This window comes from Pezoporus flaviventris, unplaced genomic scaffold (genome assembly GCF_033815535.1).
Source record: "Pezoporus flaviventris isolate CSIRO_AGI_PZ_B2104156 unplaced genomic scaffold, CSIRO_AGI_Pfla_v1 ptg000023l, whole genome shotgun sequence".
NCBI classification, from domain to species: Eukaryota; Metazoa; Chordata; class Aves; order Psittaciformes; family Psittacidae; genus Pezoporus; species Pezoporus flaviventris.
The window spans coordinates 16,797,594-16,821,007 of NW_026892571.1; the positions used below are offsets into that span (position 1 = coordinate 16,797,594).

The following is a 23,414-nucleotide window of genomic DNA, read 5'->3' on the forward strand; positions in this document are numbered from 1 at the left end:
CAACCTAGTTTGTATAAACACGAGAGGTGACTTGTCTTTGCAGTCTGCCTTTAGATGAGTCAGACTGTGTACAGACGCTTTCATTAGAGGAATATTTTCCAGTCACTGGGGATTTGTAATTGTCTGTACATCCAGGGGACGGTTTCCCCATACACAGGGATGCAGTTGGTAGAACCGTGGCTGTGTTTGAAACGCTGCTGGACCCAGAAGATAAAAGGCCAGAATAGATTGTGTCAAAAAAAGAGTGATCAGAAAGTGGTTTAAAACTCTCTGCTTGCGGTGGGGAACTGCACACTGGGTGGAAACTACTCCTATTTACCCCCACTGTGCCCAAGCCAAGAGGTTTGTGTATCTGCATCCTAAAAAAGGCAGCCTGAAGATCAAAATAGCTGTTCTTTGGAATAAATGGCTTTAAATTATGCTTGATTGCCCATATTTCTAAGGACAATACAGGGAGTGCTGCAGAGATGTATCGCTTTACCATCCGTGTTTCTCTACAGCAAAGGTTATAGGGACTAAAAGAAAACTCTTTCTCTATGTATAGCAATTTATAAGAAACTAAGGATTAATGGAGCAGTATCCTCAGCAGTACCACATAAAACAGAGAAACAAATGCACCTTTCAGTAGCATCAGAGAGAATGCAGCACAAACCCATTTCAGAAACACCAATAGCTCTTATAAGCAGCTTTTCTTAGATGGTTCCAGTCTAGACACAATCTACCCCACCACAGCTCCCACATTTGAAAAATGACCAAAACACCATAACTGGGTGTTAGTGAGGAGCAGGGCACAATAGGAGAGTGACAGAGAGCTCAAATACAAAGATTTATGTAGAGCAAGGGATGTTCCAGCTGGGATGGGCAAAGGGGTCATACCCCCCCCCCCCCCCCCAGTCCCCTGCATGATGATTTGCCCCTTGACAGCACTTCCAGCAACTTTTTCCCTGCATTTGGAGGTCTTCTCTCAGAGCGTGTGAATCTGGGGATGCCAAGAGCATATTCATGTCAGATGAGGAGGCAGAGGGACACCCATCACACTGGTACCCACAGAGCAAGAAGAGGCCATTGCCCTGCAGCAGGACCACAAACGCCACGTGGGAGGCAGTGCAACACCCTGCAAATACTTTCCACGTTTCAGAGCAGATAGTCAGCAGTGAATGAAAGATTGGAGAGTTCACATGTGTACATGCTTTATAAAGAAATAAATACAACCCCACTAGTTTCTATGCCGCGCTTGCCAAGGGGCAGCCCTAATTCATCCCCCTTGGGCACCTCTGTTGAATTTTCCTCCCTACAATTTGCTAAACAGCTGGATTTCCATGGTTACCACTGCTCGCTACTGATACGTCTCAAACACACTGCACATTCTTGCTGGGGAGACGCAGACACAGAGTCATTCCTGCACGACTGCTTGAAACAGCACACTGCAGCCGAGCCTGCGCTGGTCCCTGCTGAGGGCACAGAGGTGAGCATAGGGACTAACCCAGGTGATGGATGCTTCATCCTGGCTTCTCCTCGCTCTGGGGCAAAGACATCACACAGCCACCCCCCATGGCTTTAAATGTTTCTTACATTCATATAATCCCCGACTGGTTTGGGTCAGAAGGGACCTCAAAGCGCATCCAGTTCCAACCCCTGCCACCAGCAGGGACCCCTTCCACTAGAGCAGCTTGCTCCAAGCCCCTGTGTCCAACCTGGCCTTGAACACTGCCAGGGATGGGGCAGGAATTTGGCAAGGGCCAAAGACTGTGCCATGGAAGCCCCTGGATCCCCCCTTCTGGCCCTACCCTATGCACCAGCCAAGGAATCCGCATGGTTTGGTGTGGCCTACTCCCAACATCCACATCTTTCCTCCACACACCCCCCTTTTTATTTGGCACACGTAGGCACAAACATGCACACACATATTGCATTGGGGGTGGGTTAATAGGAGAGAATTGCTATGTTAAATTTAGACTTCAAGAAACCCCAACAATGCAATTCATTCCCACCAAGAAATCATGTATTTTCCTACTTTTGATGTTTAACAAACTAATTTCAATCAAGAGGTGGTATAATTTCCTGCTTTTGAAGTCTAATGAGTAAATTGCACGGAAACCTCCATAAGGCACAGAACTCACTAATAGATGTATAGTGCCTTTGTCCAAGACTTCCAACTTTAAATCAAACGCACAACAACCAGATGTTTTTCACATTACTGCATTTCAAGCTTTTACTGGAAGTGATCTCATCATACAGACTTAACGTAGGTGTCCAACTGTGCATGTTATTCGTATCACGAATCAGACCTCGAAGCTGTAGGACACTGTGTGGCAAACACAGCTATAGTTTAAAGCGGATGAAATCTATGCTCAGCTTGCCACGGGGGTATGAAGGAGACCAACGTGGATGCAGTACGCTGCTTTTGACGAGTGTCAGAAGTGAGGAAATTATATCATTCAACCATTTGAACTTATTGTTAGGAAACACTGAGCCACTGCTTCTGGGAAAGATCTTGGGTTTAGCCAATCTAGTAAATCAAAGAGTTTCTCTGTTTCGCTTTGAAGTAGGAAATGAACTGCAAATGCAAAAGATTGAGACCAGGACAGAGGTAGAGCTGAAATGAGATGTACATTTTCCTCAGAGAACCAAAATGAAGGTTTACTTGCAGGGAGGGGTGGAGTAATATTTCAGTAGGAAAACATTGCTTCATCATATCTGAAGAATATACATACGGTTAGGTTAGGATCTGAACCTCCTGCTAGGAAGCACGGGGAGAGACTTCCTTGCCCAGAGGGATGGTGTGGACAGGATGCAGCGCTTGCACATCACTGCTTCAGCTTGCTTTGATCACTAGGCAAATACCCACTATGGACTCTAACCTATGAGTACTAATTAGTCACCTATTAATTACCAGCGAGAGCTGCCTGAGGGTTACTCAGGACTGTTGACCATCAGAGCTGAGCAGTGGGCAGCCTTTTGCCCAGAGCAAACTCACACCTCCAGCTCATTGCAGAAGAGCACTAGGAACTCCCTCCTCTCCCCCTCCTATGGCTGAATAAGGTTTTGAGTTTACTCAGGGCTGTAACAAACCTCACAGGAAGGTTTCTTAGGGGCTTTCATAGTCATTTTGGTTCCTTCTTCCATTGGAAATACTGTGGGAGCTCAAATCACACAGAGCATCTCATGGTCATTTGCTGAAACAGAGATGCTGAGACCCTCACCCACCGCAGCTCTGCTCTGAGCCAAGGGGCCAGGGGAGGTGAAAAAGAAGGAACACAAGTGTTTGAGAAATGGGTGAAATGATCTCGTCTTGCCCTCTGCATCAATTCATCCCAACCTGCCCTGACACCATCCTCCTGCAGAGATCACAGCACAAGTAATGGGGAAGCAGCAATACTGACCAGCATCAGGCTGGTTTCCTCTTTCAGAGATACGGGAAGTTCACCACCCAGTTTCTCATCCCATTCCTTGGGAAGGAAAGGAGGAAGCAGAAATGAAAAAAAGCCTCATTTTCTCTTTCTACCAGGAGGACAAGGAGCTGCTGAATTTATGCCTCTCACTTATTGTCTGAACCCAACACATCTGAGCAGGTTCAGTGGAAGCCAAGCCCTGAGGTAACAACAAGGCAAAAGAAGTGTCACAATTCAGTGAGGGAACTCTCCCCTTTCAGAGAAATAATGGGCTTTCCAAACACATGATCATGCCCTTTAGTGATGTCTAGGGACAGCTCAAATTAAATAGATAAATCAAACAGCCATGAGCAGGACAGTGCATATACCCAGGCCTGAGCTGATGTCCTTGGCGTAGCCTTAAGTGGGAGCAGCAGGTCTGAATATGGGAGCTGAATTGCTCAGCGCAGATCCCGCAGGAATTAGATCACTTTTTGGCCCTCATTGGATAAGTGCACATGGCTGTTAGAGCCGCCGAGGCGATGAGGGGTGCTCAGCCTGGGTGCAGCCAGCACTCAGCATCGCCAAGCTCTTGGCTCTCTCTCCCTTTGCAAGAGGAATAAATCTGGTGCATTGCTCAACACAGTCACTGATATCCCATCAATAATCTTTGCAAGATCTGCAGCTCATTAAAAAGAGAATATAGACTTGACTTAGGAGGCTGAATCCAATTAGGCTGCACCGAGTTGCGATGTTCCAGGTCTTAAAAAGACCACGAAAGCCCAATCCCATTTGAGATACACACTTTACATTGCTGGATGCTTGCAAAGAGCAGGGTTTGCAAAGCCTAAGATCATTTTTGCAGGAGCCCTCATTATCCTCATGCCAATTCCTGTCAATCATAACTGGCACTATAAAATGAATAAATCCCCATACCTCTGCAAAGAGATTGGGGACCTTATGGAGACTTGGCACTTGTGTCGTGCTGCTCACCAGCGGGTGAACTTGGCACAACAGCTCATTGCTATGGGAATAACAAGGCCTTGATCAACTCAGCCTTCAGCATCAAGCCCTGGGCTGTATCTAGTCAAATTATCCTCTCCTCTTCTTGCTGGGTGTCAACATATAGAGGTGCATTGAGGCTGCCCGGCTCACACCAGTGCTGCTCCTGCCTGCTGGCTTTTTGCAGGACAAGTGCTGCGTTTGTTGTTGGTTTTTGCTCAAAATAACCCCCCAAAACCAGACTTTGCTGGCCAAGGCGACTGCTTGGCCCCTGGCAACTCTGCATCACTGCTTGGCTGACCTTTGTGGCAGAGGAATTGTTCACGACTGGTCGATATAAGGGTCATAACCAAGTGACTTCTGAACCCAGTCCTACAAAGGAGGGCTTTGTAATTGTGGTGTCAGGTTCCTCCTGCCCAACAGTTGCTATTCCAGGGGAAAAAGCTCATGTCAGTCAATACAAAAGTGGCCACTGAGCCCTGGGAGAAGTTTTGTACTTGATTTCAAGGAGAGCTCATTTTGCACAGTGCATTTTGAAGCCAAGAATCTAAAGGTTGAGGTGATCCACCAGGGTTATGTTCTCCAGCAGCATCTGTGATACCAAGCACCTGTAACATGGGGAAAGCAACATCCTGCCCTTGCTACAAGGCCTGGGAAGAGCACACCCCAAAAACCACTACCAAATGTGAACAGACACAATGCATATAGAATTCAATACAAAAGGACACTTACAAACCACCCAGTCATTGCATATTGACAGCTTTTCATGCAGTCGTTTATCAGAGTGTTTTCTGAAGGAGCTCTAATTCTACTCTATTTTTCTCCAAAATGGAATAGTTTTTGATGGCGGCATGAAATAATTTCAGTTTTCAGGCAGCAAAAGGGCCCTGCAATCTCTTTTTCCCTTCAAAACCAACCAGAAGCGAGGGATGAGAGCATCCTTTCCCCAAAAGCCAGCTCTGCAGATGCAAAAACCCACTGCACCCTCTGCCGGCCACTGCCGAAGGACTCCTTTAGACCAGCAGTTCACATTGTATTGTCTTATACAAGGGAAATTAGTTTTTCCTGAAGGTGTCTTTCTAATTGTGCAGCACAGATGAAACCACAGCAAGGCTAAAGAAGCTCTCACCCCAGTTAGAGATGAGCAATGGTGCAAATCGTGCTCTGGGTACCAAGAATGACAAATCCGGCATCAGTCTCGACTAGGAGTGAATGTGCAGCTGAATTTGCTCCCAGCAATAATTAAACATCGTTTAACCTAGGCATCCAAAGCAGCTCAGGGACAGCCTTGCAGCAGCATCCAGGAGCAAAGAGGGGAGATGGATCCCATACTCTTGGTATAGGTCAGAAAGGCCAGAGAGGGGCCAAGCACCTCTCTCTGCTCTATGTGCAGCCACCAGTCAGCCCAAATGGGCATCCTCCCCCTTGCACCAGGTTTTGGGGATCCACAGCCCTGTGTGAGCTGGACTCAGCCCCCACCTCTTGGTGGGACACGTTCTACCTGTGAAGGGCAATGGGGCGAAACAGAGAGGCATCATCCAGCTCCTGAGCTGGACAACCACAGCCTGAGATAAAGTGGCTTTCCATAACAACCCATTAGCCCATGAAGCTCTGCAGAAGCACATGTCCCCCATTTCACAACGCACTAAACAAAGTTGTGTGTCCAAAAAGGACCTTGCAAACAAGTAGGAATTCCTTCAGCAGAGCCGCAGGAGCGTGTAGGCTACCTGCAGACACACGATTGCTTCTTAAAAGGCAAAAGAAAGCTTCCCTCATTGCAAAGCAACAAATCCTAGGGAGGTTTTAATTAACCCCGTGCACCAACGGAAGGAAATGCTTAGCAGGAAAGGCCGTTTTCCAAGAGAAGCCATACAGGAGAGTTATCAGCAACCAGGCAATAAAATATAAGGGCAGGGATTTAATAGTGCAAAGAGGAGTTATTTACAAACCCTCTCTTAATAGTGCAGTGCAGTTATCCAACCTGAGGTACGTGCTCAGCAGCGTGGGGGCCGATGCTGCTGGAAGCGGGATTTAAGGTATCACACCTCAAAAAGGGGCACCCTGGCTGTGCTCATCTCAACTCTGAGGTTTGGGCTTGGGCAGAGAGGCTGCTTCACCCCATTTAAGCACATGGTTAATTCCCCGAATCAGGACCATAGGCTGCGGGAGGGGTTTTGCTTGACCCAGAGTCAGCAACTTTTTCCACCAACGCTAAAAATACCTCTGAATGAGCCCTGGAAATACGATAGCTCGAGCACTGAGCAGTACTTTGGGCTAGACAGTGGTTTATAATTATATGGTTTCCGTTCAAAGCCCTGCCAAGAGACCATTCCCACACAGTCTTTATTTTAGTGAGGGCAGGGTAAGGGGAGAGGTGGCATCTCCTTTGCCTATCAGCAAAACTGGCCTCAAGCCTGCACCACACTTTCTCCCTGCTGCATTTAAAAACCCAACAACAGCTCCTCTTACAGGGTAAGAGAAGATCTGCTGGACACAAAGGAGTAACAATCACCACTACATCTGTACCGCTTATCTTGTAGGCATCTTTATGTGCTTTCATATTTAAAGATCCACTGCACTGCAGTTCTCCTTGCTGGTAATGCCATCGTACTGAGGAGCTGTCTGTGGGTTGATCCTGGGTACCTGCACACACCAGTTCATTCCAGTCCCAGTGGGCAGATGCTGATGAGCATCCCCATGAAACCCACCACAGGGCTGGGCTTCCCTTCATGAGAGAAGGAGCAGTGCAGGTGGTAAATATACACACACAGAGATATTTTATCTCTAGCTATATACACAGATATAAAGACCCAGGGAGATAAGGGCAGGCTGCTTGGTAGGACCGTGTTCACCTGCTTTCCATCAGAGAGCAGTGGCATTTCCACCATCCCCTGCACAGTCCAGTTCATCTCATGAACACCTTTATGCTCTGGAGGGTGATCACTGCCCTCCCCTGGTTCTCAGGTATCCAAAGCCAAAACCCTGCTGGCACCAGGTTTCCATGGGTTTCTCCAGGATGATTCCAGCTGTGCCAAGATGAGCTCTTGCTCAACAGGGTTTCTTTTGGAAGAAGAAAACATCCTAAAATGCTCCCAAACCCAGCAACAGGACAAGAGCAGAGACCTGTGATGGAGAATACACAGTGACCACTGCCCTGGGGCATGAAGAGCAGCCTGGGGGCGACGCACTGCATCAGGAAGGAAGGGACATGGGGCCGTGCAGCTCATCCCATCGCATCCCAACGCTAACAGGGACCCAGGAACCCAAAGGAATCCCTTTCTGCACGAGCAAAGAGGCAGCTTTGCCCAGTAAACTGCAGGGTTGCAAGCTGAAAACGGGCTAAATTAAAGGCTGGGTGCAGAGTGACACAGAGGAGCACCTTGTGGGACAGCTCTCCATCAGCTCAGAAAGCACTGGGAGGTAAGTGTGCGTTCATGGTTGCACACAGCACCTTCAGTTGCTCAAGTTGGCTAATAAAAACCCACTCTGTGTTTCCACAGATTGAAGCAAGGCTTTCTGAGGAACCACAAAACCCTGCTTTTCCACAGGCTGAAGGTTTCTAAACTTCCCCCCCCCCCCCCATGAAACTCTGCAATAAAGTCTCTAAATTACACTCATTGCCTACAGTGGGTTTCATTACCAGCCATTACACTAGGTGGGTGCTGCACTTCAGGAATCCATTACATGCTAACAACAAAAACGTTTCCTCTTAAAATAAATAGAAAGAATAATGTAAAAAAGGAACTTTTGGTGATAAACTGGTTCCTATTTCTTTAAAAGTCTGGGATGTTATCGGGGAAGGGGATGGAGGTGGAAAAGCTGCTTTTGGACACCAGAGTTCTCTCTAGAATGCCCTGTTCTCCCAATATATTTGTTCTTAATGAGCATAATGAACAGAAGCAATAAGTAGTCATCCACACAAACAGCTTTTTAACTAATTCAAGGCCTGGTTTATGCACTCAGCAGTCTCTATGGGCATGGTCAACGCAAGCCAGCATAGCAAGAGGGAAAGCGTGCTGGCACATGGGGTTACAGTTCATCCCCTCCTCGAAAGGCTCATGTGTGGCATTTGCTACCATCAACAACAAAGAGAAGAAAACCAAGATGCTGGCAGTAGACATCTGCAGTACCGTGCCTCAGGGCTCACTTCCTTGAATTTCATGTTAGAAATTTAAGTGGGATCTTGCAAAACCTGGATGTTTCCAAAACCTGACATTTCAGTACCCAAACTGCGCGCTCTTCTTCACTGCAACATACCTGTACCCAGGGATTTCACTCTATTTGACTCTGAAGGCTTTTAAAGCATATTTAGGTGTTTCAGGCTGCACTAACTGGTGAATAGAACCATAGACTGGTTTGGGTTGGAAGGTACCTTAAAGCTCGTCCAGTTCCAATCCCTGCCACAGGTAGGGACACCTTCCACTAGAGCAGCTTGCTCCAAGCCCCTGTGTCCAACCTGGCCTTGAGCACTGCCAGGGATGGGGCAGCCACACCTGAATAGAAGAACTAAATAGAAGAGCATGAGAAGCTCCTGCTGTATTTATGTGTTGGGTAATTCTGGTGAACAAAAACGAGAGCAGGCTGTGAGCTGCAGCATACCTGGGTTAGCAAAAGGTCAAACTTGAAGGGGTGGGAGGGAGGAGAAAAAGCACTCTTTGCCTAAGTCAGTTAGGAATTCACAGCCTTCAGAGGGCTTCCAGCACACTCAGTTATGCCTTGGTAAAACAGAAAGGAAACTATTACAGATATTACAGCCGTGTGCATCCCTTCCATAACAGGGGGGGAAAAACCCCTTACATTGCAGAGTGCCAGGCTGAGTCAAACACTTCCTCCTTAATGAAACCTTTATTAGATCCCAGCATGGCTACAAGTTTGGAAATTGCTTTTAGGGAGTTTGATGAGTTTGGGAGCGAGGATTTAAGTCATTGTCTTTTCAATTTCATCTCATTCAAACCACATTTAATTCAATTGTGCTGCCGTGCTCTATTTGCATTTTACCATTTTGCTCCTTACTCATCCTTTTGCAAGCAAGACCTCCCCTAACCCCAGCATCATTCCTAAGCACAGCACAACAGGTATTTGTAAGCCACAAGGTATCCTGCAAAGCTGCAGTGCTTGGGGTGGGTTTGTGGGGTTTAGTCCCCTCCAGTCATACACACTGCCTAATGCACACATTGTACCTCTATTTCTGAGTGGTTTCCAGCATTGTGGGAGATGAGGAAAAGCTCTCCCCTGCCTCACTTACCTCCTATACTGTTTGCCCAAGGAAGAGGCCCTTCATCATGTGCATCAAACAAACTCTGCCCTTGGCTTTCCTCCCCTTGACCTGCTTTAACTCTTTCACCTGCCATCAATGCCAAACCAAGCAACTGCAAATTGCGGCCACCTTTCTGCAGCCTGATTTTCTGCCAAGGAAAGGAACCCACCCTTGGCTACAGCCAGCAACAAGCAAAACATGAAGCAACTGGCAGGCCACGAGCATTGCTTCAGTCCTTGGGCTGCTGCTCAGTTACAGAACAAGGCTGCAAACCCCATGAAATGCAGCGTGGTGGGAACACCTCTGAGGGTGCTGAGGCGCTGGCACAGGGTGCCCAGAGAAGCTGTGGCTGCCCCATCCCTGGCAGTGTTCAAGGCCAGGTTGGACACAGGGGCTTGGAGCAAGCTGCTCTAGTGGAAGGGGTCCCTGTCCGTGGCAGGTGTTGGAGCTGGATGAGCTTTAAGGTCCCTTCCAACCCAACCCATGCTGGGATTCTATGACAAAGAAGAGGTTTGAACCCTGTGGAATAGAATTGCTCTTGGCTGTCCTTTGGGATGTGAAATCAGTCTTCACCCATCTAGTGCCAGCACAGGCACAGCATCATGGCTGGGAGCCCTGACCCGAAGCTGTACCTAACTTGGGTTCCCAGATTTTAATTGCACAGAGAAACAAGGCGGTCAGTGGCTCCCAGCAGCACAGACCGGGCGGCCAAAGAGCCAAGAACACAAAGGATTTCAGCTCCTGGCTATAAACCAGGGCATCACATTCCCTCCCTTCCCAGAAACAACACTCGAGGTGGCCTTGTTCGTGCTCCAGTGCTCTCTTCTTCTCCTTTTTCCCGTAATCCTGCTTAGCCACAACATTATAGGCTTTATGACATTTTCTGTTCAGGCCCAGTGAAGACTGTAAACATCTGCCACTCCCACTGTTAATCCTGAAGGGACAGCAGCAGCACACGGCAATATCTGGGATGCATTAATGAAGCTGGCTAATAAAACTGGGGTACAAAGGTCTCATTTCATGGGTTGCCTAATCAGAGGTTTCCAGTATGAGCTTGGCTGTGATGCTCAAGTGCTGTGTCCACCTTCCTTCCATGAAGCAACAGCCATGGTGGGAGGGCAAGGTATCCATGGGCCCAGATATGTTGTTAAGTTCATGTAAGCTCTTTCCCTCTTCACCTAAGTTATCTTCAGGATTGTGCAAGGGGCAGGGACAGAAACAAACGGAGCTTTACATTTGTGTTTAATAATCATGGTTTCATCGTCAAGAAAGGCAAACAAAACATGCAGCTGCTATTGCACAAGAGGTTGGCTCCTCTTCACCACTGATTAGCAGGGCTGGTGGCACACCTCGAGGGCCTCTCCGAGTTCTTGCTCTTGGCCTCGATCTGCAAACAGGAGAACTGAGGCCACATAAATTCCCTGATTGGCTGGGGAAAAGGTCTGGATAGAGCCTCTGCAGAGTATAAATGGAAAACAGAGTATCTGGGACCTTCCACTTTGAAAGCGGAGCTCTCCAGGCAGCATGGCCATGCGCAGAGCCACAGCGGTCGTCCTCGTGATTGTGATCTCCAGTGGTGAGTTGCCTGCATTGTAGTGAGCATTGCTCATTGCAACCTGCCCTCTTTGTTGTGCTTTTAATGAGGGGTAGCTCTAAGGGTTTAGGAACTGGTTTGCTCTCTGCTGTTTTCTTGCTTTGGAAAACAGCCCTTCGCCCATTGCATAGAAACCTCCATGGGAAAATCCCTTTTAGGTACGGTAAAGAGTTGTGGTGAGATTTTGTTGGAGTAATAATGTTGAATGGGTAAGAAAGAATAAGATGAAGCACATCGATCACTAACAGCATGCATGTTTTCTCACAAGCCTTCCCCTCAAAGATCAGCCCGCTGAGCTTAGAGTGCTCCCAGAGATGCTGCAGTGTTTAATGTCTTCACCTTTGATTCCACAAAGAATACAGAAGTCATTAAACTAAATGAAGACTACCTAGAACAAAGGGCTGTTTTGCTGGAGAAAGGGATTAGAGGTTTCCTGCACCCTCATAGCATCAGACCTTCAGTGCCAGCACATTTCCCCTGTTTGTGTGCACTCCCAAGCCCAAGCTGAGCTGTCCACACACACCAATAAGCCTCAACTCATTGCTGCTTCTTCCCAGCCCCATTTGTGCTAAAGCATCCTATAGGAAGTCCTGGTAGTTCTGGGAGGGGAGCAGGGCTGTCAGATGCTTGCAGAAGGTAGCAAGGCAGGCATTGCCTTTCCCCCCTTCTCTCCTGTGTCTCCCACCTCTCAGACATCATAAGGGGTTTAGCATCAGCACGGATTTGACTGTGGGTGGTGATAGCTAGAGTCTGGAATGAACGCTAGGAGGATGTTCCTCTAATCCCCTACTGATTGCTACTTCGAAACAGTGATACAGAAACACTGGGAGATAGAAAATGCAATTAGTAAAAGATGGATGACAGCTTATATTTTTGACTGGATCCCATGTTAGGGAACAGGAATGAACTCAGTGGGTCTCCCGAAGCCCCATTTATAGTTCAATGTCTCAAAATTCCTGGTGGCTCAGCTCACCTTCCAGGCAGAGAGATCCCATAGCTCTGGCCTCATGCCTGGCACTGTGGGTGCAGCACAACCCACCTGGGGGGCAGTGGGAGAGGAGTGGGTCACCCTGTGATGTCCCCTCCAGATCTATTTGTTCTGCATTTCTGCTTTGAGATTGCTGCTTTAAGTACCCTCAAACATCACTGGAAAAAGCATGAAACAACAGAATGCTGTTTCATTGTACCCCTAATATTAACTTACATTAAAAGAGGAGCAACTTTCAAGTTCCCAGAAGCCTGATCCCTGATTACAGCAAAGTCCAAAGGGACCTTGTTGTTGAATAAACAACACAGGCTGAAAAATCCCCTTTCTAGCTTGTGGCTTTCATCTTCTGTTCTTCTCTTTTCTTCTTTTCCAGCTACTGCAGCACAATGGGCCAAAATCTGCTCCAGTCAACCCTCAAACAAAATCAGAGGCTGCGACCCCCATGGCTGTGGCGGATACAACAACCCCAGGTGCTGGGATGGGATGATGGGAGATGGATGTGCTTAAAGCTTCCTTAAAATAGGAATAAGCATGAGAAAATGGGCAAGAGGAAGGTTTCTAGCACTCTGCTGTGGGCTAACCCCTTTGCTCTCCTTCTCCAGAGGAGGGAGGAAGCACAAGGGAGTGGACGTGGTGTGTGAGGATGGCTCGGAGGTGCATGCACCCTTCACAGGGAACATTGACAAGCGAGCCAGGCCCTATGGAAACAACAATGCCATCGACAACGGAGTCCAGCTGTCAGGATCAGGTACAGAGCTAAAACGTGTGTCTTGCAAAGTCTGACTGCAAACCCCTTTGATTCATTTACAGAGCTTTAAACCAACCCAAAAATCATGACCCTAACCCGAACCGTGTGTGCTTGCAAGTGAATCCATGTGAAAACTAACTTGGAAACCTCCATTAGAAAAGCCAAAGGATGAAGCCGGTCCCTTTGCACATTTTGGATAATTAAAGGAACCCACCCTAACTCCCTTCCCCTCTTATTTCTTTTCCTATTCTCTCTTCGTGATGCTATAGGAGCATCATTTTCTGTAACTGTTCTTGCTGCTGAATCTCTTTATAATTTTATTGTCATTTGTATTTTGCTACTGAACATTATGACTTTTCCAGGCTCATTTCACAGGAGCAAGTTTCCCTCTCTTCTCTCTCCCTTTAACAGGCTTCTGCATTAAGATGTTTTACATCAAACCCATCAAGTACAGCGGCCCCATCAGGAAGGGGGAGAAAATCGGCGTCCTGCTGCCCATGCAGAAGGTCTACAGAGGAATTACATCCCATGTCCACATCCAGAACTGCGACTTAACAGATCCTACTCCCAACCTGTAAATGGGAGGCTGCACATCATGGGCAAAGCCTTCAGCCTCCTATTTGTACTCATTAAATTGCTTGGGTAGCCACACTAGTAAAGTCGAAGCCACTGAGCCTCAAATGGATGTTCCACCTAAAAATTATCCATGAGCAATATGTTGGTGGTCATCTGAACATAAAGAGGCTCAGAGTAAGGTATAACACATGCTTTAACACTGTTATCGTATACTGCATGTCATGGCACTCGCAGGTGAAGGCTGAAGCAGTGGGGAACGGGTTGGCTGGGAGGTGATGGACCCTTGGTGCTCAGCTGCAGCTCTCTCCTCTTGGACTTCCCAGCTCTTTTTGCAGCCAAACACGAAGGTTTCTTCAATAAGCCAGAAATATCACTTGTACTAACATATGGAAAATGGCATTATTAAAGACCTGCTTCACTACAAATGGCTTTGAGCTCCTTCAGTGCTGTCACAGAGTTTGGGCTGGGTTCTGCTTTTTTAAATACAGCTGGGGAGAAAAACCCATTTATAAAGCTGAAACCTCAATCTTTCCTGGGGCCCATCACCAAAAACATAAACCACCATTAATGAAGTAACTCATTCCTTTTCCCCTGACTCCTGCTTCAGCATTGCCTTGGCAAACCCGCACTGCCTTTTGTCCAAGTGAGGCATTTCTTTCCATTAGTAAATCAGCTGAAGACTTTCCCGGGACAACAAGCTCTTGTTAACAGGACAGGGCTTCTGAGGCCAAGACTACCAACATGCTACTGGGAGTCTCAAGAGCTAAATGGCTTTACAAGCTCTGCAGACTCATGTATTTACCATCACAAATGCAGCCTCCGATAAGCTGCTTCAGTGGGAGCTGCGTGTGTCCTGACAGCAGGCTTGTTTCTCCTAAGAAACTACAGAAGGATACTCACTGCATCTGTAAGAAGTGCTTAATGTGCCGTGTCCCATTCACCTCCCACAGGAACCACTTTAATTTTGCTATGAGTGAAAAATCAGCACGTCCCTATAAATATATTGCAGGGCCAAAGAGCTACCAGTCACTGCAGGAGGGTGAATACAATTGAATTTGCAGTGAAAAAGCACTTTTCCTTACACTGAAAGCAGAAACATTTCAATTTCAGAAGCATTTCTTCCTGTACATCAAGGACAGCAGCTCAATGTCTTTGTGGTGTTCCCCACAGGCTGGTTTCACAAACCTTCTGCAGGGAACTACTGTTTAACCAGAGCTTTTCCAGCAGCAGCACAGGGAGGTGCACTGCTTTGGGATGCAGGATGCTCCTGAAAAAGGAACAGGGCAAACACTAAAGCTTCCAGTTTAGCTGGGAGGGAAAAGCAAATACACTTACTGGCTTAGGTTGCAGAGCAGTTGGGGCAAACAGCATCAGTAAATCCAGCTTTATCTTTTCAGTCTAGTAAAACACTGGCTGTAGAGGGAGGGAAAGGACAGTTTGTAGCTGGCTCTACAAATAGGAAAGGAAATAAAGGGCTGGTAAAACACACAGATGTAGAAATAATCAGGGTGAGGGAAGAGGGTGCTGGGGAAGTAACCTGTGCCACAAGGCCTTTCAGGGAAGAGCCATGCAGAATTGCTCTGCTTCCGCACCAGTTCTGCAGGGATCCTTCCATTGTCACCCCTTCTATTTTATAAGTTTGGACCACAAGGTCCCCCTGCCTAAAGTTGCAGCCCAAATCTACACTGTTCCCTTCTGTTTCACCAAGCGTTAAAGGACTCCCGAAGGGTTCAGCCAGAGCTTTGGCCTCCCCATAAGACGGGACATAGGTAGCAAAAAGATTTTGTGTTCCTCAATCCTCATTAAAACCGGCCTAACTCAGGCTTAGCAAGGATGTTAACAAAGGCGAAATAAGTCCAGGATGGAGCCTTCCATCAGAATTGTGCACCAGCACAACTTCAGCTGCATCTTCAGCTCGTACTTTTGCAAAGGAGGAAGGCAACACACTCAGGTCTCCTACAGCCTGCTACCTGCTTTGGAATGACATACCCAGCCCTGCCTTTTGGCTGATCAGCTAGCGCAACCTGCTGACTTTTCAGCGATACTGCACACAAAGCGTAACCATTGAGGCAAAATACCTTTTATCTCAGCCTTGTCCACCATCAGAAGCCTGACTCAATAGAGATTGCAGTTTACTTTATGCTGTGCCAGCTTGCTTTTCACCATGAAAGCCTGTGCTGCTAATTGCAGGAGGGAATTCTTCTACAGAAGATATTTTGCTTTATAATAACACAAATATTATTAGGTTTTCAGAGAAACCTTTTAAGGTCCTTTAAATACTGCACACACATCAGCTGGGAGGTGAGGACTCAGCATCGGCGTGTCCCACACTGAACACACTGCACTAGCCAAGAAGACAAAGTCAATTACCTTGTAAGATACATTTAGGAAGAGGATGTACGTTTCCAATTGCCTGCTAACAAGCCTGGCCAACCTACAGTAATGATGTAGTAACATGACCAAGAAGTAAGATGTGCAACTTTCATTCCCACAGAGGAAGAACTTCATGGACCAAACCATCAGGTTTTGGACACTGGCTGAAACGTGTGTAAAGGAAACGGAGAGAGCAGCCATCCCTTGGGGGCAATCAAAGGGGGGTGGCAAGTGAAGATATAAAGTAGTAAGATGGAAGTAAGCCACAGGCCTTGGGGCTGGGCTTTGGCCCTGCCTTTTGGTGATGTTTCTGCTCCAAGGGTCCACTACCGTTGCTCATAGTTTTCTGGCCTCTTTTCCTCCAAAACCCTTGTTCCATCATTTTAACATCTGAATTTTCTTATTAAGAAGCAATGTTAAGATAATTAGTATAATAAGAGGGTCCAGTCTAACATTTGCAAGGTTTACAGGCACATACATGGCAGTTACCATACATCCAAAAGCACTGGTAGCTGGCAGGGACCCTTCTGAAACACCACATCATTTACACAGCACAATCAAAGCACCTTTGGAAAGGCTCAACAGCAAAGTAGGGATTTCTCCTGGGTAGCATCAGGCTTCACTCATTCACTGCCTGTTAAGATCACCCTAAGCACTCATTTGCCTGCTGCACTCTTGCTTGGTCCATGAGAAGACCTCCAATGGATTTACACAGCCAGGGAAGTTACAACTGACATAAAAAGGGCAAAATGGGGAACTCACACAAGCATTTCCTAAGTGCACCCACCTGCTCTCACTGTGCTCCTTGCAAGTGCTGGCTCCTCTCCATCTCCTCATCCACTCCCCACCACAGGGAAGGAAATGGTGCAACACGGGCTGGTTGTCCCATATCCTTCTGTTAGAATGTGCTCGGCAGCCAGTTTGTGTCTTTCATAACTGCACCTACCAACTGCTCTATTATCATCCCCATTGCCCCACACAGAAATCCCACCAGCTTTGGTCCAGTGTTTCACCAAGCAGGTCTGCAACTTCCAGCTTGCCCAGGGAAGATGGGGAATGCAACTGCAATACCATACCCTGAAAACTATTTTGTTAAGAATACTTTACCAGAACTGCATTAGATACATTATAGTAGCAAATGACATTCTGACAAGTTTTAGAGGGAAAAGAGCTAGAAACAATGCTGTTAAGATCTCTTATTGTACACAGCTATGAGACATTTGGAGTCAGCTCTAACACAAATGAGATGAAGTAAAAATGGTAAAGAACAGGTAGCTTAGAACCATTTTACAAAGCACCACACTGCAAAACTGGACTCGAAGCTTTCAGTAGCTTTGCACCTACAACAGAGTTGCTCTCCTCCTGCCTCCCAGCTTGGCTGGCTTTACACCCAGCCTTTCCTTGGCAAGACAATGTAGAGCAGATTGAGGTGCCGCAAGTCAAGAGCTCTTACCAGCACCTTTGTCAGCCCAGACTCTGTTATATTGAGCAAATGACAACCAAAATCCCCATCAAAACTAGCCTCATATATAAATATGAGTGTGAATAACAGCAGTCCTTTCTGGCAGGACTGGGGAGAAAGCAGCATGGGTAAAATCAGCCAAGCCACTTGTAGTAACCCCAGGGATGGCTAAAAGATTGTTTGGGGGTGAAATATTGGCTGTCAGTAAAAAAAGCTTGGAACCATAAGCAGAAAATTTGTCTCCAACTGCTTATTCCATGGAGATTTGCAGAAAACACAATGTGCAGATGCTCTTTGCAAACTGGAATTGGGCAGGGACACATGTTTGTCCTCCAAATAAAGCCTGCAGGGTTTCCAAAGGTTTCTGTAACTTGGAACATCAAATAGCATCGGAAAGCACCATGGTTCATTTAAATTTCATATTAACCAAGACATGCCTGTAAAGAAAACCTAATGCTTTTCTGCACGTAGTGTAGAAAATCAAACTGGAGGATTAAGAGAGACATTAAGGAGCCTGCTTAATAGTGCAAGAGCTAAAATCAAGCAGAAATTAAATCAATCACTTAAAAACCTTATTCTGTGCAACTTGGGTTTGCAACTGTTTCAGAACTTGGAGATGCTTTAATAAGAATTTAGTTGTCAAAAACTGTGGTTTCGGTGAAAAGCCTTCATGGATTTCCTGGATTTAAGTCCAGGCTAGGTGATGAAAAAGAGACATTTCCATGCAGAAACATTTGTACTTCTTAGCCTCAATGAATACTTATGCTACAGCAAACATTACACCTTCATGTGCTCTCTGCCACTGTTAGAAGCTCTAATGGCACATACCCCTGGGGAGGAGGTACTGGAATGAAGGGGTTACCACCACTATGGAGTTTTGCCCATGTTTTCCCTCCAACTCAATCCTCTGGACCATATTCTTGGTTCCTACCGTTTCTGGCCTAAATGAGTCCTTGCTTCAGGAGGGGAAAGAAAAGGTGTTAAGAAATGTTTCACTCAGAGCTTCCTGAAATGTGGGACTGTTCGTTTCCATCTGTTACTGTGTGCTAAGACACCAGTTATTTTATCCATCTTTCCCAACCAGTTCTAACAACTGTTTGCAGACATCCTCAGTGCCTAATGTGGCAACAGCATCTGCCCAGAGCTGTAATACTTCACCTAAGACTGATTGGCCAAGACAACAGGCTTGGGCTTTCAAAAACACATAAATACCCCAGGCAGCAAGCGCTCAATGTCTTTGATCTGATCAAAGAACACTGGTGAACCAGCCACACAATGCCAGCTCTCAGCCTGGTCGCCCTCGTCAGCCTGGTGTCCACTGGTGAGTTGAGATCTCTAAGTTGCAGTTGGTCTTGACTGGTTTTAGGTAGGCACTAATGAATTAATGACATTTGCTCAAACATAAATAATTCTAAGGGGTTTTCGATGTAGTTCTATGAAGAATTATGGTAATGTGCACAGTTATGACTATTATAAAACACTGAATTAGGTGTGCATTTAGATATTTATATTGATGTGTTGAGAGGTTTTATGAAGAAAGTGAAAATAGCTTAACTTATTTCACAAACTAATATTCAAAACATTTATCCACAGTTTTGCTTTGGTTTTAGTGTACCTTACAATAAGATCTCAAGAAAAAACAATCAGATCTATAGGGCAGGTTATACAATGTTCTCTTACCTATGTTCTGAAATTATAAACTCCGATGAGCTCATGTCTTCCGCTTTAAACAGCCTATTTTGCACCTTAACCCTTTCTTTTGTGCTATACAAAGAATGCGGTTAAATTTTCCCCATTTTCCTCTATTGCACATGCAGTTTTTGCCACGCAGTTGGATGCACACCCACCCCAACAGCAACATAGACACTGGGCTCCTATCTGCAGCGGGAACCCCACCAACAAGATCCGGGGCTGCGATAGATACGGCTGTGGCAACTTCGGTGCTGACAGGTAATCACAGCCTGGTTTGGTATTACAGTGCAGTAATACCACTGCTACCAACTGATGCATGGGGGAAGAAGCAAGACCATTACATGAATTAGCAGCCAGAGTAGAAGAAATGGGAAGCATTTCAAAGATGTGAATCATTTATTCTTGTTGGTTATAGACCAGATACTTAAACTAACATTCAGCAACAGCTTAAAGGATACCAAGTAGATTAATTTACACAAGCTAATGGTCTGCCAGCATCATTGTCTTTAAGTAGGCTGTATTTCCCTGAAAAATGCTTTTATGCATAGAATGGCTCCTGCCTTCCCTGCATTTCCCTGTCACCTCCTCTCTCCAGGCACTGTAAGAAGTGTCCATCCTCATCCATGCAACTTCCAAATCTCTAAGCGAGGAAATGCAAAACCTAAGATTCTATTTTATACCAACACCCATGTATTTTGGCGCAGAACAGGGCTACTTTTCTGTAACAGCTTGAAATACACCATGAACAAGGGAAAATTAGAAGTACCCTTAGAATCTGAAATCTCACCCCCCCTTTAATGAAGGCCAGGGTAATACAAACATTTTACAGTAAAGATGGATCAAAGCCAATGCTTCTTTTCAATTTCACTGCAGATGCAAAAGATGTCTTAGACAAGCCTCAGATACCATACTGTGTTAACTGCCAAATCGACACATGGTGTTAAGCCTGACAGACTCCTCTAATTCCATATTTGTGTTTTCAGGCACAGTGGTAAAGGAAAGCATGCTGGCGTGGATGTCATCTGCCATGATGGAGCGACAGTATATGCTCCTTTCAGCGGGCAGCTCTCTGGACCCATTCGATTCTTCCATAATGGAAATGCCATTGATGATGGAGTCCAAATCAGAGGATCAGGCAAGTAATTAACAGCAGATACCTCGTGAAACAGGAACAAGTAATCATTTTATCTACTCGAGTAAGTTTTCTGTACCTCTTCAATTCAAGCAAAGTGTTGATTGATCTTACACCCTCTCTACTTCTTCCACTGAAGCACAACTACACTGCTGCTCCAAAATACCACAAGTCAGCACCAGCAGGATGTAGTCCTTTTCCTATGCTTTTCTTGGAAAGGAGGGACAAAAGCTGAAAAACAGGTAGCAGGAAAACAACCCCAGATCAAAAAAACGAAAGAGTAAAAATAAAGTATCAGGAATAGCCCTCAGTTTTGCTGAGAGGATGTTTTCTGTCCCAACTCACTCTTTTCCTCACTTCCTCAGCAAATTCAGTAATTTTGATGTGAGGATTGTTGGTACCTTGACACACATTTCTGCTTCATCCCTACAGTCTCCAGTAAGAGGCTGGCACAGAAGGTTTCTTGATCACCCGAAGATCAGAGGCAGCTGATGTTTCCTGACCTTGCTTCCTCTCCCGTCTCTTCCAGGTTACTGTGTAAAGCTCGTCTGTATTCACCCCATCCGGTACAACGGCCAAATCCAGAGAGGGCAACAACTTGGGAGAATGCTGCCAATGCAAAAAGTATTTCCTGGCATTATCTCCCACATCCATGTTGAGAACTGCGACCACTCCGATCCTACTGATCTACTTACTCCTGGTAAAAAAATAGCAAACAAAAAGCCACCCCAGAATAACCAGTATAATGATTAAAGTTATTAATTTCAAATAAGGAAAGCAATATTAAATAGCAATAATCCCCCTCCGTGACAGCAACATCCAAAACAAAAAGAATATGCATTATACATACAGCATAACAGGACTGCAGGCAGTTATAGGTAAGAGAATATATGAGCTTAACTTGTGTTTCTTGCCTGCCCCATGACACAGCAGCATCAGGTCTCAGCAATAAACCAAGCTAGACATCTCTTCTGGTTGTACACTTTTAACTACTGAGATGATCTCAGTATGACATCTGTAGCAGACTTTGGGATGAATCTCTGCAAATAGAAATACTACATTGGCAGTAATGGAGAAGAGGACTTGAGGAGCTCAGTCCCATCAGCCTGGGCATAGAATAAGACAATACTGAGTCTTTTACCATCCTTCCAATTACACTGTAGGAACTGTGATAACCTTTCTGTATTTTTATCTTTAAGTCACATTTCTCATATGAGATAGCCCTCAGTTAGAAACATTACAATCCAGTCTTAGGTGCACACTCTATTTCCTAAAGGACGATATATTTTGTGGAGCAAACATCCAGCTACACACGTGGAATGTATAGAATGTTTCTATCCAACTAAAATTAAAGCACAGCTAATTACAAACAAAACACTCTAGAACCTAAAAGTTAACTTTGATGTGCTGTGTTTCTGTATTTCAAAGTTGTTCCACCGTTCCCACAAGAAGACAGACACTGGGCAACACTGTGCTCCGGGAATCCTACAAATGAGATCCGAGGTTGTGATAAATATGGCTGTGGATACTATGGAGCTCCAAGGTACTGTAGAATTGGAACATGTGGGGGTTTATTGCTCCTCCACTGAAACAGAGTTGAGCCCTGTTCAAATTGCTTAAACTTGAAGGCATAGGTTGGACAGGAAGAAACATTTTTACTGCAGGGGTAATGCAACACCAGAACAGGTTGCCCATGTGTGCTGCCTGCTGTACATCCATATAACCTGACAAGAGACTGCTCTAATTACATGTTTGTTTTCAGACACAATGGCAAAGGAAAGCACACAGGTGTGGATGTCATCTGTTCTGATGGAGCAAACGTCTACGCTCCCTTTTCTGGCCAGCTCTCTGGACCCATCAAATTCTTCCACAATGGAAATTCCATTGATGATGGGGTCCAAATCAGAGGATCAGGTAAACAGCTGCTGTTCATTTATTATTTCATTGACTTGAGGTCATGCAGGATGCATTATCTTGCAGCTAGCCAAGTAGTTAAGCAAGGTACATGTTTTGAAACACTGCATCTTCTATCCACTTACATGCAGAACTTTATGTTCCTACGTTAGAATGCAAATCATTGAGTTTTGAAGAACGTCTTCGAGCTCTTCTCTTTACTAAAGCAGGAGTTCCCACCTTCTCTTCCCTCTTTCACCAAGCCAACAACTCCAACCACTATCTATTTTTTATGACCACAGCATCATTGCTATTTTGGTATTTTTACTATTGATATCCCAGTGGAAAGTACACAACAGAAAATGTATTTCTGAAACAGAGTTAGTAGAGAACAAATGCTTCATCAGTCATTTGGTGTTTTCCCTCTTGTTTTCACCAGGATTCTGTGTAAAACTACTCTGCATCCACCCCATCAGATACAATGGTAGGATTTCTAAAGGACAAATCCTTGGGAGAATGTTGCCAATGCAAAGAGTATTTCCTGGGATCACATCTCACATTCACGTTGAGAACTGCGATCGCTCAGATCCTACTAGCAACCTTGAAAGGGGGAAAGGGCGAAGAGAGTGAAATGGAGTAGGAGATTCCAAATAAATTCATCTCAGCATCCAAAAGTTGTTTTTCCTTTTCATACACAATAAAAGCTTATATTAAAACAGATTTGATACACTAAGCTTTATATAATATTGCAAGGGCATCACATTATTACATGTCCCAGGCAGCAATTAGGTACTGGTTTTTAAGTACTTATAGTTCTTGTGAACGTTGTATCCTAGGCAAATTGACAAACTTTATTACACCTTGGCAAATAAGATTACTTTAGATTTTGAGGATACCTGAATTGAGGACTAGAGTGAAACTGAAACGCTGAAGGTATGAAAGATGCCGTTTGGAATTGTCACGACAGAACAACCGGTGCCTTTACTGGGTGGCAAAAGGGACTCCACACAAGGAAAAAGGTTTTCTGTCATAATTTGCGTTTACAAGAGAAGTGTAAGCTTTCTCAGACTGAACAACCAGCAGGACAAGTAGCTCACCCCCTCATGTGGCAGAAAAGATGCATTGCACTCAGTTCTCACTGCACAGACCCTACAAAGCTCCTCAGCGTATCTGGTCTAAACTGAGGGGTTTAGTTACTCTAACAGACTGTATCGTTTTCGTATACGCTTTAGAGACGGGGTTTTAGAACGCCTTTACAGTGCAGTAAATCCCAAGAAAAACCAATAAAATGGACAAAACTTGCCTTAACTGGGACAAGGCGGAGCT

At 45.6% G+C, this 23,414-nt stretch overlaps 2 protein-coding genes across 2 annotated transcripts; both read left to right on the top strand.

The window, feature by feature from the left end:
- The first annotated feature begins 11,053 nt into the window (after positions 1–11,053).
- LOC133271319 (leukocyte cell-derived chemotaxin-2-like) lies at positions 11,054–13,961 on the top strand. The gene is made up of 4 exons (XM_061457244.1): positions 11,054–11,206; positions 12,586–12,682; positions 12,815–12,960; positions 13,372–13,961. Exons 1-4 carry the CDS (start codon positions 11,155–11,157, stop codon positions 13,536–13,538), a joined length of 462 nt encoding a protein of 153 aa, XP_061313228.1. The 5' UTR covers positions 11,054–11,154; the 3' UTR covers positions 13,539–13,961.
- A 4,619-nt stretch (positions 13,962–18,580) lies between these two features.
- On the top strand, positions 18,581–22,762 carry LOC133271154 (myeloid protein 1-like). The gene is made up of 7 exons (XM_061457030.1): positions 18,581–18,692; positions 19,189–19,321; positions 20,047–20,198; positions 20,725–20,895; positions 21,624–21,738; positions 21,958–22,109; positions 22,528–22,762. The coding sequence occupies exons 1-7, from the start codon at positions 18,647–18,649 to the stop codon at positions 22,716–22,718; spliced, it is 960 nt and encodes a 319-aa protein (XP_061313014.1). The 5' UTR covers positions 18,581–18,646; the 3' UTR covers positions 22,719–22,762.
- The last annotated feature ends 652 nt before the right edge of the window (positions 22,763–23,414 follow it).

Coding starts and splice junctions, on each gene's coding strand:
- LOC133271319 (XM_061457244.1), top strand. CDS start 11,155: ATGGCCATGCGCAGAGCCACAGCGGTCGTCCTCGTGATTGTGATCTCC. Junction 12,683..12,814: donor GGCGGATACAACAACCCCAG/GTGCTGGGATGG, acceptor CTCCTTCTCCAG/AGGAGGGAGGAAGCACAAGG. Junction 12,961..13,371: donor AGTCCAGCTGTCAGGATCAG/GTACAGAGCTAA, acceptor TCCCTTTAACAG/GCTTCTGCATTAAGATGTTT.
- LOC133271154 (XM_061457030.1), top strand. CDS start 18,647: ATGCCAGCTCTCAGCCTGGTCGCCCTCGTCAGCCTGGTGTCCACTG. Junction 20,199..20,724: donor AGTCCAAATCAGAGGATCAG/GCAAGTAATTAA, acceptor CGTCTCTTCCAG/GTTACTGTGTAAAGCTCGTC. Junction 20,896..21,623: donor TACTGATCTACTTACTCCTG/GTAAAAAAATAG, acceptor TGTATTTCAAAG/TTGTTCCACCGTTCCCACAA.